Source organism: Pteropus medius, unplaced genomic scaffold, assembly GCF_902729225.1.
Source record: "Pteropus medius unplaced genomic scaffold, Ma_sr-lr_union100, whole genome shotgun sequence".
Taxonomy (NCBI): domain Eukaryota; kingdom Metazoa; phylum Chordata; class Mammalia; order Chiroptera; family Pteropodidae; genus Pteropus; species Pteropus medius.
In genome coordinates this window covers 40,656,349-40,675,382 of record NW_024349800.1, presented here as the reverse complement: position 1 = coordinate 40,675,382, position 19,034 = coordinate 40,656,349, and the positions used below count along the sequence as shown (strand labels likewise).

Below are 19,034 nucleotides of genomic sequence, written 5' to 3'. Positions count from 1 at the left end.
ATATTCTTGTTATCAAATAACAAATTATTGTTCATTTTGATGTAATTTGAATAACACTTTGCAGGGTTTCCCCTGGGACGTAATTTTCCTATTATGTATCTGTAATCCTGGTATATTTTAAATTCAAAGAAAGATTAATTCTAATAATCAGGGTTTGTTTTTCAGAGAACACAAGGCTAAAAGAGAATGAGCACAAACCAATAGTGCAATTTGATCTGCCTTCCCAACTTTGATAGATGTTCTCAGAAGAAAATGATAATAGTCCTTTCTTAAACACACTCAGAATGGGATTATTTTTCAGTACGATGTTCATAAATGCTCAAGAGAGGAACCAAAGCTTTCCTTCCTTGTTCTACCTCCCAAGCCTCATAGGGTTTGCTAAAACTGTCAAAAAAAATCCCTGGTTCTAATTCTTTGAGGTCAACGAAAACATTTTGAGCCTTTCAAAGAACTCTGACGATTTATCTGAGATGGGGCTTATTCTATTCAATTTCTTGGCCATTCATTCCCCCTTCCACTCTTGGTCTGAAAAGAGACCTAACCCTACCAGGTGGGTGTGGAACAAAGAATCAGTGTTCTGACATGGTTGTCCTTGAGACCTGGATTAACGCCGGCTGCTTTGGAAGCCTGAGTCTATGTTACTCTGTGGGTAACCACTATTGTTACTGAAGAATGCCAGTCCCAATTACTGTGGCCTGCACAATGTATCTAGTTATGGCAGTAAGGAGACTAAGCTATGGAGTAAAACCTGACTCTAGTCCCATTTGCCATGTACTGGCTGTGTAACCTCTGGATAACTACCCTTCTCTAAGCCTCTGACATCTCATCTGCAAAATAGGGAAAATAAAGTCCTCATTTATGTGGCTATAAAGATGATTAAAAGAAGCAATACAAAAAAGCTTATCATGGTGTCTAGAAATTAGTAAGTGCAGGATCAATGTTACCAATTATTATATTTCAGAACTCTTTGTTATGATGATAAAGGAAATGTTAATGATATTAAAATCTTTCATTATGGTTTCCTTCAGCTAGGTTAATTATGGAAGAATGTTTGTCCTTGATATCCAGAAACGATAATGGTGATAAGGACAACAACAGCTAACATTTAGGAGGCTTCTTAAGTGAGGCACTCTATATGGATTCTCGTTTAATCCACAAAACAACCATATGAGGTAGGTATTATTATTATCTTCATTTTATAGAAGACAAAACTGAATCCCAGACTACAGTAGTTATCTTTTCTGTGCAGGGGAAACATTCCAAGACCTCCAGTGGATGCCCTGAAACCCTGGATAATACTGATTCCTATAGATACTATGTTTTTTTTTTTTTCCTATTCATACCTATGATAAAGTTTAATAATTTATAAATTAGGTACAGTAAGAGATTAATAATAAGTAATAAAATAGAACAATTATAACAATATACTGTAATGAAAGTTATGTGAATAGCTTTGGGGCCATTATTAAGTAAATAAGAGTTACTTGAACGCAAGCACTGTGATACAATGACAGCTGATCTGAAAACCAAGATGGCTACTAAGTGACTAACAAGTGGGTAACACATATAGTGTGGATACACAGGACAAAGAGATGATTCATATCCTGGGTGGGATGGAGCAGGATGGCATGAGATTTCATCACAATCCTCAGAATGGCATGCACTTTAAAACTTATGAATTGTTTGGTTCTGTCTGAAATGTTCCTTTTAATATTTTTGGACTGCAGTTGACCGCAGGTAAGCAAAACCGTGGAGAGCAAAACTAGATAAGGGAGGGACTACTGTTTAAGAAATTTGCCCACAATTACAGCTAGTAAGAGGTGAAACTGTGATTCAGACCAGAGGAGGGTGATCCTAGCTGGAGATCACATTCCTAACCACAGATCCGTGGGGGTGTTGGCTGTGACTTGATGCACAAGACCAAGGGATGTCGACAAGGACTTGATAACTGACATCTTAAATTTCAAAATGACAAAGCATTCGAAGAAAATATCCAGAAACTTCAGCATGTTCAACTCTGACAATAACCACACAATGTTAAAACAGCTGATCATTTAAAAGAAAAGAAATAAATTGTTCTATATAGAAACATCAACCTGACTCCTTTAGCCAAATATTATGTTTGTATGAATCAGAAACATTAAGAAAGGACTATTTTCATGGAAGACCCCTCATTCTTTTAGAACAATAGTAGAGATCGTTGACTGATAAAGTAATTTTTTTTATTTATTAAGTTCCTGGCTTCTCCTGGCATTATATTTACACCATCTTCATGGGACATACAAATAGACTTGAATGAACTTACTTTGAAAATGACATCTTTTTTTTTTTAATATTTTCAATTTTGAGCCATAATTCTATTACTTCTATAATAAAAATTTATTTTAGTAATAAAGTCCATGAGGATGAAAAATTGGTAAGATTTATAGACAAGCAACACTTTCCTAATTTTGAAAAGAAAAAACACGGCAGATGTGGGGCTAAAATGAATAGCTGAGTTGTCATTTTCCCAAGCCTGGTGGTTTGATGTCAGATACAACTGAAATCCAATTTTTGCCTCAAAAACAGTCCAGGGCTGCCCTGCACAAAATGGTGTCCTCCATCTCGCTTCTTCTTCCTTCCCAATAATCTACCTCTTTCTCTTAATCCTCCTTCATTTGAAGCCTAGTTCTTTCTTCTATGCTTTGTTCTATTCCTGGAATGTCCATCTTCTATCTGAATCTTCTCCCTCCTTTGCTCAAGTCCTACATTAGAAATGATAAAGTTAGTGGTGCCCCAAGTCTCGCTTGAGCTAGAGCTAGCTGAGAAGGATCTGATAGAAAACCTGGAATAAAAATAAAACCCTCACTCTCACCTCCAGGTAGCCTTAATGAGCTACAAAGGACTGTAGTGGAATGATTCTAAGACTATGAATATAGACAATACAATGAAGACACCTAACATGCACTTTGACTTGTGGATATTTACCCAGTTATTTACTCCACATACACATTTTCTTTTTGAAGGTATTGCTTTGTGCATTATAAGTTTAGGAAAATGTGAACACTATTAAAAGTTGGCATATGGAGGCAACTCAATAAATAGAAAATGTCACTGCATATAACTGCAAGATCCACAAAATCTTTGGTCTAGCAATTCTGCTTCTGGAGAGTTAGAAGTAATTGTACCAGTGTGAAAGTTTATGTATGGAAATGGTCAGGAAAGAGTTTTAGAGAAAAATTAGAAACAAATGGTCCATTTTTTTTTTTGGTAAAACAAATTGTAACTTCATATAACATTGTGCAACTGTTAAATCATGAGGTAAGGGACACCAACGAAGCAAAATTTTCATGACACTGCTAAGTGAAAAAGCAGTATATATAATTTCACCTAGTATGAGTCCATTAAAAAGTGTGTGGTAAATATTTGATATATCTTTATATAGACACATTTTGTACAATATTTAAATGTTCTGGGATTATAAAATTTGAAAGATAGATTCAAGAATGCAAATGGATGGTGGGATTTCATGATTTTTTTACTCTTATTATAAAGTGAGTTTTATTTACAAAGAGAATATATAATTTATGACTGATGTTATTAAAAGGCTGATAAATACACATTTAAAAAATAGTCTTATGTAAATAACAGGGTCTATCTGAGAAGGGATGGAAGGTTGATTTTTAGCTTTTTCTGGTCCTTTCAGTAATCACGTCTATGGTAATTGGATCCCTGGATGGAAGGCATCATACATGCTACATACAGAGCAGGTATGTTTCAAATGGTGTGAAGGGGGAGAAATGAAAAGGACGTTTCCCAGCCATCATAGGCTGGCCTAGAGTCCAGAGTCAGGAAGGTGCCTGAGGCCATAAAGAAGAAGAATCTTAAAAAACAAACTTCGCCCACTATAAAAGTTTGCCCAGGAGTGGCTATGAGGGAAAATGTGTGTATGTCTTCCAATTGGCAATTTTCTTCCAATCTTTCCTGATAAGCACTGGTAAACTGTAAAGCAGGACCAAAATCCCCCCTTCATTTTGTATTTCATAGTAATACAACATTATATTTCATTTATTAACAGTATGTTTTATTGACTTCAACCCACAAAATTGCTTCATGTATTCATTTGACCTGACAAATACTTTTTACAAACTTGTTAAGAGATTTATGCCCTTGAGATGTCTTGGAAGGGATGTAATACCCAAGTCCTTCATCATTTGTACTTGGGCTCTTACTAGAGATGTAATTTGTAACGCGAAGATCAGAAAATAAGATGTCGGACTCTATCTAAACTGCTAAGAATATGTGATGAGGCTGAGCAATAATGTCAAGTTTTGTCCTTGTCTCTCTCCCAGGCACCTAGCACAGCTCTTAGTAGATACTAAATGCCTTTAGACGAGTATCTCTTATTTTTATATCTTACAATTTTCAGAGCATTGCCATATATGTTATGTTATTCGCTGTTCCTGACAATTCTGAGATGAACTATCAGCCCCATTTTTTTCAGGGGAGGAAAGTGAAGCTCCCTGCAGGTCAAATGGAATGTGAGTGCAGGGGGTGAGATTATTATCCACAGTCTGTGATTCCTAGCACTCAGATCCTTATGCTATAGGCTCGTTTTCAGGGTTCCTCATTAAATTCTGTTCTTGCCAGACATTACCCCATGATCTGAATCTGATAACACATCTAGATTGTTTAACTCTCAGAGTTGCTGGATATCAAAGAGATAAATTATACAAAGGTATTTTTAAACAATGAAGGTATGCAAATGTGGTTACTGTTGAAACACTTTTTGTGTTAAATGCAAATGCTCTGCCCTTATGATATCATCATTAATCACTGATGCTTTAATGTGAGTCATCTGTTGAATATTCCAAAATCATAATTAACCCAGAATATTTAGATTAGGAGGAGAAGAGGTGCAAGGGAGGAAAACTCAGGGCACTTGGGTACCAACTGGTAAGAAAAGATATGGCAGGGAGCAATATGAGAGTCTCACCTGCCAGAGAAGGAAAACATCAAATACAGTAAGTCCTTGCTTAACATCATCGATGGGTTCTAAGGAATTTGGTAAAACAACATATTATGAAACCAATCTTACCATAGGCTAATTGATATAAATATGAGTTAAGTTCCTAAGGCATTTCATTATAATGAAATGACATCGAATGGAAGGACATTATTTAAGGACCTGCGGTTACTCAAAGGTATTATTATTTGAAGTGGAGTCTAAGAAAGAGTAACACTTTTTCATACTTTCTAAGACTAGAATTGCCTGGGTAAGTCTGCAGGGGGAGAACCGGAGGTTGAGTAATTAGATAATTTGCCAAAGATTAGTGGTATAAGTAGTCATGCCACCCTATTAAAATAGACACACTCCACATAGACACACTCTATTCCATGATTTTATGATCCTGTTTTATTAAACAATGTTCAACCTCGTTGCTATCTGAAATTTTGTCCTATTTTTGTTAAGTACCTATCTCCTCCTACTGGAGGGTGAACTTCATGGGATTGAACGTAAAATGTCTGTTATATTTATTCCTCTATCTCCACCAGGTAGAACAAGGCCTAGTACATAGTAGGTGCTCATGAAATGTTTGCAGAATGACTGAATGAAAAATGCAGAATGGCTCTTAAGCCTATGCCTTGTCATTGTATCATATTGTTTCCTTTGTTTTCACTTTCAAAAAAAAAGGTATTAATCTCCTTTTAAGTGCCTAATGATTAGTGTAGAGGGAAGATCAGTTGAATATTTGATGATCAAGAAACCCACATTGCCTCAGGGTCTCCGTTTGGGCTTCCTCCTTAGAGGTTGGCATCATCTATCAGAACAGTGTTTTTTCCCTGAACATTACTTGACACTAATATTCCACTATAGACTCAACTCAGGAGTAGCAGTTGTACAAGACAGGGCTTAATCCTTTCTCTCAGAACAAGAACACTTGACACAGCAGAAGTCACTGGTGTCAGGTTGTCCCTTTTCTTTCTCACAGTGAAACTCTGGAAGCACAGATTAGAGGGCGGGCCACACTTGAGATAACTTCTCATGCAGCCTCACACTAAGCACTGATGTCCTCTAGAATGACAAAGTGAGCGAGTTTAGAGGTTTTGGTTTGTCATGTTTCAGCCATCGGAAGCATCAACTACACATAGAATTGTTCAGAGAAGGACATTTTTGTGATCCTTTTGCACATTTATGGTTATTTGTTGGTTTGCAGCTGTAACCTAGGAATGAAAAGATATAATTAGTCCTCTGCTGGGACCATTTGTGGACCCAAGAGGGGGTCGTTTTAATTCAGAATGAAAGCAAGTCTGACTTGTCTCAAACCACAATGTTTTACAGTGATAACCTAATAATAGCTTGAAGTTGATGGAGGACCATGCCAAAAAGCCCCCTGGGCTCCAGAGGGTGGGTAGGGGAGGAGCAAATAAAACATATAATTTCCTGATTGTAAATAATAGAACCAAAACAAGTTATTTTCTCCTCGTGCACAGAATATAGGATTTATATGTGCTGAGCTAAAAGAGGTAATCAAATGTAGTCACCGATAGATTTAGCATTTCTGGATCACATGCCAGAAAAGGTGGCTGAATAGTGTTAAGGCATTTTATAGCTTTAAATCCTGTTCTGGAATAAAGCAGAGTATAAACAAGAAATATATAACTTATGCTTCATTCCTAGGAAAAGGCAGGATGTGAGGTCTGTGTGCCGAGGAATAATGACGGCAGTCCAGCTGGCATCGTGCATAAATGCCAAGCACCATGATTTCATATCTATAATATGCACTATCCCCAACAGATATTAAAATTCCTTTATAGTCACATGTAAAATTTGCCTTGTAAATTGAGTTAGCATTTTTATTTGCCTTCTCTTCTAAAAATACCAATGGGCCATAAATTCCTTTTGTTGTTCATGTGGTGCCCATGGCATGGCAATTAAGTTAGGCTTTTTTTTATAGCCCACATTTTTTCTTTTGAATTTAGTAACAATGTGACATTCTTTATGCAGAGAGATCATACCCATGGCCTCTGTTCAATGGGCCTTGGTCTCTACTATCCTCCTAATGGTTTCTATGGATTTCCATGGATTTGTATTGATTCAGGGGCCAATGACCGGCAGGGAGAGGGTGACATGCTGGGGCCATGGATGGGAGTAAGAAGCTGAACTTATGAGAGTTGCCTCTTTAGTACTGTGTTATAAACAACTGATCGAAGGACATTTATTATATATCATTAAACACAAGGTGTTACCCCAAGATTCATAGTGCTAATTCTAAGTACCATTTTACAACATTTCTCCTGGAAGCAATTCCTATTATATGAGCCAAGGTTACTGTTGGAGGGAGGGTAATGGAATTGTTTTAAAAGGTATACAAATCCATATATGCACAAAGCAATGAATCTCCATAATATAATATCTCACACTTGTAATTTGCAAATGTCTATAGAGATTTTATAATGAACAAAAAAAAATTCTTTAAAAATCTTACAGAACTCGTGATAAATCACTAACATTATGTATTAGAGTAAGTATAATTACTACCATGTAGAGAATCTATGACATTTGTATATTAAAATTGGTCTTTGTGAAAAATTGAGAAAAGACACGTCTGTAGAGTCAGAAAGTATATTAGTGAGTGCCTGGGGCTGGAGGTGGAAGTAGGGATTACCTGTGAGTGGCCGAGAAGGATCTTATTGGGATAACGAAATGTTCTAACATTGGATTAGGGTAATGGAGACATAACACAGTAAATTTACTAAAAAAATCACTGAGCTGTATTCTTCAAATGGGTTAATTTTGTGGTAAGTAACTTATACCTCAATAAAGTTGTTAAAATATAGGCTGAGGCCTGAATTTGAAAGAAAAAACCAAAATAATGGTCCTTAAAATTTTTCATTCTAATTACCTTATTTTCAAATATGAAAATGGAGAAATGAAAGTCATCATCTCAACACTTTCAAGTCACTTTTTAGATACCCACATTCTCTTTAATCCTCATAGAGCAAAAAAGGCCTAATGCATTCACGACACTTGATGCTTGCTCCCTTTGGAATACACCTTGAGACTGAAAAGAAGAAGAAATTTACATTCATTCACTTCATACATAACACCAACTCTCCAAACAACACACACACACTCACTCACTTACTCTCACTCCTCTATACACATGATGTTTCTGCCAAGTGTCCTTGCTTTGGCTGACCTAGAGTATATAAGATGGTCCAGATAGAGACTAGGATGAAATATTTTTAGCTCCCCTTCTCTTACACTGTGACTCTTTGTGGGACTGAGTGATGGTAGCTGGTGTGGGATTTGAGACCCTAATCCTATGACTGAAGAGCTTCATAACACATACTGAGTACCCGTGCTCCCTGGACCACCTCCTGGTCAATTGACATCATTGTTAATACATTGGTTCCCTCCAGGCTTGCGCTCAATGCTATGTGCCCATATAGTGCATCCCTTTGAGAAAATAAATCAAAGTGTGTAACTGCCAACAAAAAAATTTACAAGTATTGAATCAACAAACTCTTCTATTGAGCAGAAAGAATAAAAGATGCAAAAAGTTTCATAACGGATCTTTCCTAGTGTTTTACAAAATGCTCTGGGCCTGCTGCATACAGTCTATTCCTCACTGTTTTTAATTTAGGATAACAGGCAGTTTTTGTGCCATTTATAGAACAAATCTTGTGAAATCTGGTGTCTAGCTTTCCTTTGTTTCGCTATATCCTTGTAAATTTTTGCTTTTGTAGGCTTCCTTCCACTCTAATGGCATTACCCATTCCTGGGAAAATGTGCTGAAGGGTCATTACCATCCAGATTGCTCCTTGCTGGCATGAGGTTAAGATAAGGTCTGTAGGAAAACCATTTGAATGATTTGGGCCATCTAATGCTGCTCCTCCGGCCATGTCCCTAGGTGGCTTTGACTCTTGGATTGACTACAGATCAGAGAGCCCATATTCAGCAGTCTTGACCTTTCTTAGTAGTGAAAAACAATGAGACAAACAACCCGAAAACCAAAAAACAAACTGACTGCTTAGTTGAATATCTGGAGGCAAAATATACCTGCCCTTTAGGATCCTCTTGGGGGAATTGACACCACAACCATTGAGAAATCTTGGCTCAAAGTAAAGTGATTCTGTTTTCATTTCCATTTAAGTTGATGTGAAATGTTAATCATCCAATTAAATATGTATGCACACTGTAGCCATGGCACTTCCTCTTCAACCAGTGTTTTCTGAATTGAAATGCCAATGTTCAGAGGATAAAACTCAGAGTCAGTGAAATTGCAGGAAACAGGAACACATTCAGGGATGTCTACCTCACCAGAATTTTTAACATAAGATAATAATGTAGACAGTCTGAGAATTATCTTGATTTTCTATTTTTTTCAGTTGCTGCAAGATTGAACTATTCAAGCTGAACTAAGTATCCCAAAAGGCCTAAACCCATTTATCAATACATTGAAGTGGAAAGGAAAAGAGATCTAACATTTTTTGAGTGTCAATTATATTCTAGGCCCTATGCTGGGTACTTTATAAAGGTGGTCACGTGTAATCTTCACTACAACTATGTGACGTAGTTCCTTAACCTGACTAATGGGAACATGAAAATCTAAGGCTGAGAGGAGTTAAGCAATTTGTCTCTGGGGCTGTCATATATCTCTTAAATGGGGTAGGTAGGTTTGGACTCAGGTCTACTCAACTCTAAAGGTCATGTTCTTTTATACTGCCTTGTGCATATTCATTAACACTGCATTAAGAGAAGATTTTGTGTAATTTTTCTGAGACGAAAGCTAAAACCAGTTAGTTTATCTGTGAGCCCAGCAATGAGAACAACAAACTTATCTGAAGTAGAATGGGAGAAGAGGAGTCAGTCTAATTCTTTGCAGTTCTCCGAGGTAGACCAGATGACAATGGAAATTCAGACTGACTAGGTACAATATCCACTGAGAAGAGTGTTTGTTTTGGGTAGGGTGCTGCTGGATTCTGACCCCATCTCTGTGGTTAAGGAAAGGGTAGACTGAGTGTGTGCACTGATAGATGCCTTGGATTGTAACTTCCAATTAGATGACTCCCAGACTCCTGCTTCTTTTGCTCAAAGGTCTAAAAGACTGGAACATGATTTCCAAAAGTTCTAGTAAAACACGACTTTGCAAAACATGACTGCTGGGAGAGTGCCCCAATATGCTCTTCCTGGGCCCCATGACCGCAGTACCCGGGTAGCCTTGTATACAGACAGCTTTGGTCTAGGCCCAGAATGACCAAATCTCCCTTCATGGTCACATCCACATGCCACTTCCTCATCACTTCCATGGCTGTGCTGATGTGGATTATTTTGGCATTCTATTTTATGCCAGCTTGGTCAGAGCTGAATGTGTTCGAAAGAATTTCTAGTTGTCTCAGTGTTTGTTTTTACATGTAGGAAATGCTAAGAGTTTTGGGGTATAAAAATTGATCTTTATTCATTTCTGATATTTTTTAAAGCATGGACTTTACTAGCTGTTTTTCATGCCAAAGGGAATAATGATGGTGTCTGACCTCAAGGAGCTTGAATATAATCCCCCTATTAGATGTGTTAAAAATGGACAATACTAAAATGGAGACAAAGAGAAAAATGAGATTTTCCAAAAAATTATAAGATATATGGGAACGACAGTATGCGATGCTTATTTGAAAAATCCAAGGTAGAATATAGAGTGGTTAAGTATTAGGTTATAAGAAAGAGAGATGAAATGGATTCCAAAACTTACCATCAATACAAACTTGGACTAAATATGGGCAAATCATGTATTCTCTAAGAGCCTTAATTTCCTCATGTAACTCAAGATCCTAGTGCTCAATCTCCTATATGCTATAAAGTGGCCTTTAGATAGGCCACTATATACATCCATGGGTGTGGTACTTCATATGTCTCCATGGGTATCATTTAGATTATGGTGATTCCTTGAGATTCCAATATATAACCTGTATAACCATTCAAATTACTTTAGGATCCACTGAGAAATAAAGCAGCAGGACATAATAAATTGTAATGTACTTATTACTGAAGTATACTATAGAATATGTTAGTTTTCTGAATAATTAGAAGTTAGGAAATTAAAAACCAAAAAATTTAAACCATCAATAGCTAACCTTTTTGTTGCAAAAACAAATAATACAGTGTTTTCTAGCACAATGACAGAAAGTCTCATTTTCAAAAGAAGAGTCTAAGGGCCAAAAAAAATATTGGGAGGAGGCAAAATCACTTCACATCACTTGATACAACCTAAATCAGATAAAGGATAATGTATATATAATGCTTATGCCTAGCATACAGTGAAGCTACATGGTAAATTTTAAGTTTCTCTACTCATAAAACTTCCCATTTATTATCATTTTCTCATCATTTCTATTCATTTTGACATTTTGAGAGTTAATCTCTGTAAATAATGATAATTATTTCTTGCATTTTATACCAATTGTCAGTTGACAAAGTGCTCTGAGATCCATAATATGAATCCTCTCATTGACTATTCTTGAATTGCCATTTTATTATGCCTATTTTACAGGCAAGAAAAGCAAGGATCAGAGTATAGAGAAATCGATTCCAGCTACACAGTGAATAATGGTTAGAAGTCCAGTTTCCTGAGTTCAGTTCTAAAGCTCTGGTGCGCATTCATGAACACTGCACTGAGAGAGCAAAGTGAACAGCTAGTATAGCTATTTGCGTATCAAATTGTTCTTTTGGTATTTAGACGTCTGGAAGTGATGTAATTTAAAAATGAAGTGCATTTTCTCTAAAACAAAGTTTTATTTTTTAAAAAGTTTCTATATGCAAAATGTGAAACAACCCTATAATTGTCTATTTCCTTTCCCTTCATGCCTTAAAATCTCTAGAGTAAAATAATTCCTACTTGACAGAATTCAAAGGATATTCAAAACACTCCAAGCGAACAGAAAATCTGACAATGCCAGAGGTTAAGGGACAGCCTCGAATACTGGATTTTTAAACTGTTTTGGCCCCAAGAATAAACAGCTGGTAAAGAGAAGATACAGGGGGCAGTAGCCAAGCTTCAGTATAAGCTCAATCAGGATGAATGGAGAAAGACCAAGGCAGGACTTAATGAGGTAAAACTATTTCCAATTTATCGTCATCCAAGAGTTTTCTGTGTAATTAAGAAAGAAATCTTATTTTTATTTGAATCCAAGAAGAGCAAGAAATGAAAGGAAATTTCATATTTGGAATCCGATGTAGAAACTGGAATTTCTTGACCCAATATATCCAGGTTTTACCCAAGTAAATAATTGTCAGCTAAAAGAATGTGCCATTATAGGTGGTCCTTAGTACAAAAAAGGCTGGGCTCCAAATGTTCCTTCTCACATTTTTTCCCTTGAATTTTGAAACTGTTATTCTATAGAAGCAATACGACATAACATAGTTATGAACCCATGCCAGGCTATTGCAAAATGCCTATTTAGCACTCCACAGAGTATACCTAAAGTTTTAAAAGTACTGGCCTGACTTCTGGGTCTTGGAAGCAGGGTTTAAAGCAGAAAAAAGAATACAGGCAAAAAAAAATAATAATAATATCTTGCTCCTCATCACAGTTCCCACCATAGCCAAAATTATGCAAGAGAGAAATTGTTTCTGTTCTGGGATTCTTAGTGCTATTAAGTTCCTTTTGCCTCTTCTTACAATAACCTACTCAGATATGTTCTATTCCTCAAAAATAAGCTGTAGCATAGAAATATCTACTGTTCATCTCCCTCATTCATAACTTTAATTCTCAACTGTCTCTGGAAAGTGTTAGGAAGAAAGCAATCTGACGGAAACAACTCATACTAATGTGTAAATGACTGATTTGTACATTCATTTATATATACAACACATGCCTACATACACACAAACACATATACACAATTGCATTACTTATGTGTTAGCTAGACATTGTTCTAGGAGCCAGGATGTAATAGAGAAAAGAAAGGCAAGATTTTGGCTCTCATGAGGCTTACATTTCAGGAGAGTTAGACAATAATAACATTCGAAAATAAATAACCCCTCCCCCCAAAAATCCAGAAGTAACGAATACTCTATAGAAAATAGGGCGATATAATACAGAGGAACTGGTTGACCACATTGTGTGGTTAAAAAAGGTCTCTTTGAAGAAATGACATTTAGGGTGAGATATAATTGAGACAAAGAATCGGTCTTGTGTAAATGAAAACGGAAGAGTGTTTTAGAAAGCTAGTGCAATCCTGAGAAAGGAATTGACTTGGTGCATGGGGACAGTAAAAAGGCCAGTGGGGCTGAAGAACAGCGAGCAAGGAGGAAAACAGAATGGAACGATAGGCAGGAGCTAAATCACATAGGTCTTTGTAAGTCAGAGTGATGCTTTTAAAATTTATCCTAAGTGAAATAAGAAGCCGTTGGGAGACTATAAGCAGAACTGTGGTCTGATTTATATCTTAAAACAATCTATAACAGAGGCATGAAGACAGTCAGGAGGCTATTGCAAGGGTCTGAGTGGAAGAGAACCACTGCCTAGACCAGGACTGTGGTGGCAGAGACAGCTAAGGGGGTTCAATCAAGATATACTTTAGAGGAAAGATCTGCAGGAGTTATAAATGGATTGACTGTGGGGATGAGGAAAAAGGAATCAAGGACACCTAAGTGAATGATGATACTGTTTTCCTGAGAAAGGTGAAATCTGGGAAGAATAGGTTTGATTGAAGGATAAGGCAATTAGGCAGTCAACAGTTCTATTTTGGACATGGTAATTTTGAGTTGCAAATTACACACCTAGCATCAATATAGAGAAGGCAGTGGTAAATGAATCTAAAGCTCAGGGAAAAGTCGAGGCTGGAGATATACATTTGCCAGTCATTGGCACATCAATAGCATTTAAGCCATGGGGATGGATGTGATGGCTCAGGGAGGGAGCATGGACCGAGGAAAGAAGAGGCTCTGGCTCATTCCAACTATAATTCATATTTTACGTTCAGAAGAAAAGGTAATTGTGTGGCCACCACACTTTTCAAAATAGTTTATTAATTCAAGAGATGCACAGAGGTGAAAAGAGACAGTTCAAGAAGATGCTCTTCTCCAGATAGGTAGCTCTATTTAAGAACAAGCGATTTGGAAAAAGGGCCTTTTCTCTAATAACTGGAACGGGTCTCTCAACTCCTATGTGGACCTAAGGTTAGGGTGGGTGAAGACCTTCAGGAGTCCTCTGCCAGTAGATTATAATGAGCATTTGCTACAAGTTGGTCTGAGGAAGAAATTCTGTCTCACCTAGAAAGTCATAAGCTCTTTTTCCCACAGATTTTGAACAATATGGTAAAAAAAGAAAAAATACTTCTAATGATATATGTAGATATTTAATCCTGCCTGGAGGCAGGGAAAAATTTCAATGCCCATCAGGCTCTCGTAAGCTAAGAATCTAAGAGTCTTACCTAGAAGAGGCAGCATTATCAGACACTAGCCAGGATCCCTTCTACTCTAAGACAAGTGTCGAAACATCAAAACTGGGCCTCAGGACAGATGCCAATTAATGGCAGGTGGTATGTGAAGAGAACGACTTTTGCTTATTCTTCTGTCTATGGCAACTGGGCTTTGTCATCTGGGAACAATAGCATAATGTTTTTTAAATCAAGAGATAAAAGAAAGCACCGTTCAGAATAATCAGGATTGAAGAATAAAGTCAGAAAAATATTACATTCATTTAGCATCTTGCTCAATTTGCACAGCTGTTTTTTGAAAAAAAAAGTCTGTTTATATAGATATGATTATGTGAGATTACCGGTGAATATATTGTTTGGGGAGCATGCTGCACAGTTAATATTGCAACAAATTACAGGAATGCTCCCAATAACAGAGAAAAGAAATCTGTATCCCAGTAGGAAGAATTTATAGCAGTGTGGGGAAACCATTTTGACAACTAATGATTCTGTTGTATTCTCCCCAATAGGCTTCCTTACTTCTTGATACCTCTCCCTGGGAACTGAGCTGGTTTTAAGTGGCAGAACAAATGACTCTTCCAACCATAAAGGTTTCTGTAATCCACATTTCATGTTACAGAAAAAGTTTTTTAATCGTATGGCTGCACACTATTCAAAAGTGTTTATTAATACAAGAGATGCACAATGCCATTTTGGAAGAGTGTTATATAGAAAAAAGAGCCAGTTTGGGGGTATTGAGATGAGAAGTTGGGAAATTTAAAAACAATTTTTTTTTGGCAGGACAAGGATTTGATGTAGAAAAAGCATTTTTTTGTTGTTCTTTTGAAAGCAAGTGATGCATTTACTAGGAACAACTGTTGACTTACCACAGGCTGATTTTGAATAACTGTCATGAGAGATCTAATTTCACCTTCGTCACCATAATTTGCATATATTTTCCTCAAGGATTAAATCCATGGCCAACAGCGCGTGCTAACTTGGGCACCATTTGATTTAGTGATTTAAACCTTAGGCAAAGTGCACCCCAAACATTTTCTTAAAAAAGCCACAGACAGAGCAATGGGTAACCATGATCTTTAGTTCCTTTGGTTATATAGAGGACTTTCAAAGGGTCGGTCAGTTGGATAGCACCATGTGCTCTGGCTGACCAATATAAATCTGGACACTTCATCCCTGGTTACTCAAGGATGAAGTATCCATATTTATACTGGTCAGATCTTCCTAAGCTGTTCAACATAAATAACAATCACAAAAGCTGCTATTTTATTGAATTCCTTCTAGTCCCAGATGCTTTACTAAGATGCATAATTTATAGGTATTTTCTTCAGTCCTTACCACAATTCTGCAAGTTAAGTATGGTTATCTCAATTTTACATGTAAAGAAACTGAGGCTAAGAGAGGTTAAGTAACTTATCCACAGTCACTGAGATGATACTTATCTCGGTGGAGAACAACTAGTGGATTCCAGTAAAGAGATACACATGATTTATACCATACTTATTTTCAGACTCAAAACCACAGCTAGGGTTCCCAACTATGCAAAGTACTGGTAGAAATCACAGCATTTATAGAAAGGCTGTGGCAAATGTTGAACATGGAAAGTGAATGACGCCATTGGCAGGGCTATAGGTCTCAAGTTTCACCTTTCTCCAAACCCACTGTAACACTTGACCTATCAAGGAGAGAATGAGGATCTTGTTGCTCAAAGTTAAGGCTGTACATCTGTTGAGGTGTCAACTAGTGCTGGGGAATAGAACTACAACTTTAGTTACAATAAGCTCTGATGTTCAACAGAATCACCTGTGAGCTTAAAACATACATTTCTGGGCCCTTCTTCTAGATCTTCTGATTCCATGGGTTGGTGATGGGTCTCAGGCATTTGCATTTTTTAAACAACCTCCCAGGTAATTTTGATGCCCACCAAAGTTTGAACATTACTGCTGTCAATGTCATGTTTGGGAGGTCGATTTCTTACTCAGAAGTCTGAGCAACCGTAATCAGCTATAGTTGTAGGCTAAAAGAGAAATTCAGCTTATAAGAATGCATAAAAGGGTATCCATGAAATGTACAACTAAAGAAACTGCTCACTTTGTGAGATTCCCTTTTCCCTGTCCTGATCAATGTCTGTTTCTTCTTATTTCCTTCCATTAATACATTAATACCTGGGTCAAGAGAATATTGTATCAGATCTTTAGTAAGTATTTATCTTAGTGACCCAATGAATGCAGAGTTTCATGGAAATCATCCAAATTTTACCAAATAGACATTTTTGTTCTGGAAGATGATTCTGTAATTTTGTTTTATTTTGTGTTTTTGAAAGTGCTGATTGAAATGCGAATCTGATCTATCAATCTAGCCATCAAATCAATGTGCTCTCTCCATGCAGGCCATGCAGTCCCCTCTGGGGATGCTTTTCTGTCATCATGATGATACTGAACAGCTTTCTAACCTTGAAAAATGCCATGACAATATTCTAGCAATGACATTATTTATATCTTTGGACTCTCACCTTAATAGGCCTGATTTGTTGTCACAGTCCTTGCAATGGTGAGGCAATAAAAGGTCATAAGGCAAATGGGCTTCTACTTCTGAGGGAATCACATATGAATGTATTCTCTACCTGGTACTGAAGTTCCAAGTGCGACGAACACTACTGCAGTCACAGAATCTTTTAGGCCAATGGTGCAGCCGAAGTGGGAAGCCAAGTCTCCAATGAAAGCTGTCAGTATGCCAATCATGAGGATGGAGACAATGAAACATGCCCAGCCATTCCAGTATTCTGTAGGGGGCACGAAGGCAAAGAGGACCTTCCAGAAGACAGTCAGAAAGTGCATCACGTAATCGAAACAGGAGGGTAGCTTCTCCTCCCCACATTCATCGTCGTCATCATCTTCCCCTAGAGAGAAGGGAATGAAGCACATTTCATCACAACCTGTGCTACTGGGGACTCCCTCTCTTCCAATTCCTCCTTCCTAGGCCCGCCAACCATCCCTTCTGAGTGACCAGGAGGCCATTAGGAGTGGGCAAAGCCGAAGGTTTTCCAAGAGTCAATCATCATCAATTAATTATTAAAATACTGTCATGCTCCCTTGCCAGAGCTCATAAGTCAACAGCAAAAACTTAACCCTCCACTCAGTTCTGGTTATATGCAATCAGCATAACCTTTCACCTCTCATATTACTTCCAGGGAGATTTGTCTCTTCAGAGAAATGAAATGTATTTCTTCCGAAGGGCTAGAAAGCCCTGTGCTAGGCTCAGAAAGAAGCTTTTTTGGAAGAAAGCTAACTGATGGGAGATCTTCTACCAGAGTTCTTTTCTTCCAGCTTCGAGTCTGGCTCTGGGCATTCATGGTTCTATCATCAGGTTCCATCACCTGTAGGACAATGCTCACACAGAGCCCTCAACCACGGCTCTCGGCCATGCATATTTCTCCAGTTTTATCTTCTGCAACTAATTCGAACTCAAACTTCATCTCAGCCAAATGGAATTATTTGCATTTTTTTTCAAACCATATGTACTTTCTCCTACTTTTGTCCTTTAGAACTAAATGTACTTGGCATGTCCCAATCCTTCCCTCCTTATCCTTCCCCACTTGTCCTTTAAAACTCACTTCCTTTATGAAAACTTCTCTGACCTCCCTCACCCTCCGGCACATGCTGGGAACTCATCCTCAGAGTTTCCATAGCCCCCAGCACTTGCAACACTAGATCAGTGGTTTTCACAGTGTGGTTCCTAAGAGGTAGCAGCAGCAGCAGCAGAACCACCACCACCAGGGAACTTGTTAGAAATGCAAATTCCTGGCCCCACTGAATCTGAAACTAGGGGAGTGGGGCTGGGGTGGGAGGTGGTACAGCAAGCTCTTTGAACTAGGCCTCTAGGTGATTCTCCTGTATGTGAGAACCAGTTCCTAGATTGTGCCTGTCCACTTTACTTCTTCTCTCGGTAACTGTGAGCCCTTCAAGGGCAGGAACTTGTTCATTTTTGTGTCCTATCTCCAGCATGGGGAATAAACTGGCTAAATTCTTGTTAAATGAGTGTATTAATTTCTACTGACTTGATATAACTACTTAAATAATACATACACATACAATTTTTCCAATTATGTTATACTAGCAATGAAGAAAGAATGCATAAAGCTTACCATTTAAAGGAATAAGGAAATCAGTAATAGCATTCTAAAATAAAGACTTCATAATGTGATAGAATCCCCATTCACATATTTTTAAATTGGGGTATCGAATGTCAGCTCTTCCTAAAGTGGTGGCAAATACATGTTTGTGTGCTTTCCAGACATTTTGGAAAGAACGTCTCCTTGAAGACTTTGTGCACCACCCCCAGACTCCCAACATTGTCACTAGGGATCTACTTTCCTTCATTCAACTAATGCAACTGGCAGTAGGTGAGGCTGTCAAACTTTCCAGCTGACTGTGTGACCTGAGGTCGCCAAAACACAGAAAGTGTGTGTGCTCTTCATGAGACAGTCCATGGTGAGGCCATCTGGTGCAGATCACGAATAGGAAAACCCTCTTCAAGTAGAGGAGCTTTGAGGGAAACGTGCCTCTCAGAGAACATGACAGAAGGAATGTCTGGATTTCTCACCTGTCATCTTACAG

At 37.7% G+C, this 19,034-nt stretch overlaps 1 protein-coding gene and 1 long non-coding RNA gene across 20 annotated transcripts in view; one reads left to right on the top strand and one right to left on the bottom strand.

Annotated features, from left to right (window-relative positions):
- Positions 1-19,034, bottom strand: part of SLC8A1 (solute carrier family 8 member A1) — a 352,258-nt gene that overhangs the window by 23,869 nt on the left and 309,355 nt on the right. For 17 of the 19 annotated variants that reach the window (XM_039887329.1, XM_039887320.1, XM_039887317.1 and 14 more), the window contains one exon: positions 17,042-17,317. The exons of 1 other annotated variant lie outside the window; for it this stretch is intronic. In XM_039887329.1, the coding sequence (XP_039743263.1) occupies positions 17,042-17,317 (276 nt within the window). Of the gene's footprint in view, positions 1-5,372; positions 6,205-17,041; positions 17,318-19,034 lie in introns of those variants that run through there. One more of the 19 variants, XM_039887331.1, reaches the window with a different exon arrangement.
- LOC120621738 (uncharacterized) lies at positions 2,384-18,452 on the top strand. Its single transcript, XR_005658281.1, has 2 exons — positions 2,384-5,003; positions 16,808-18,452. It is a non-coding gene; the product is annotated as an uncharacterized LOC120621738 (long non-coding RNA).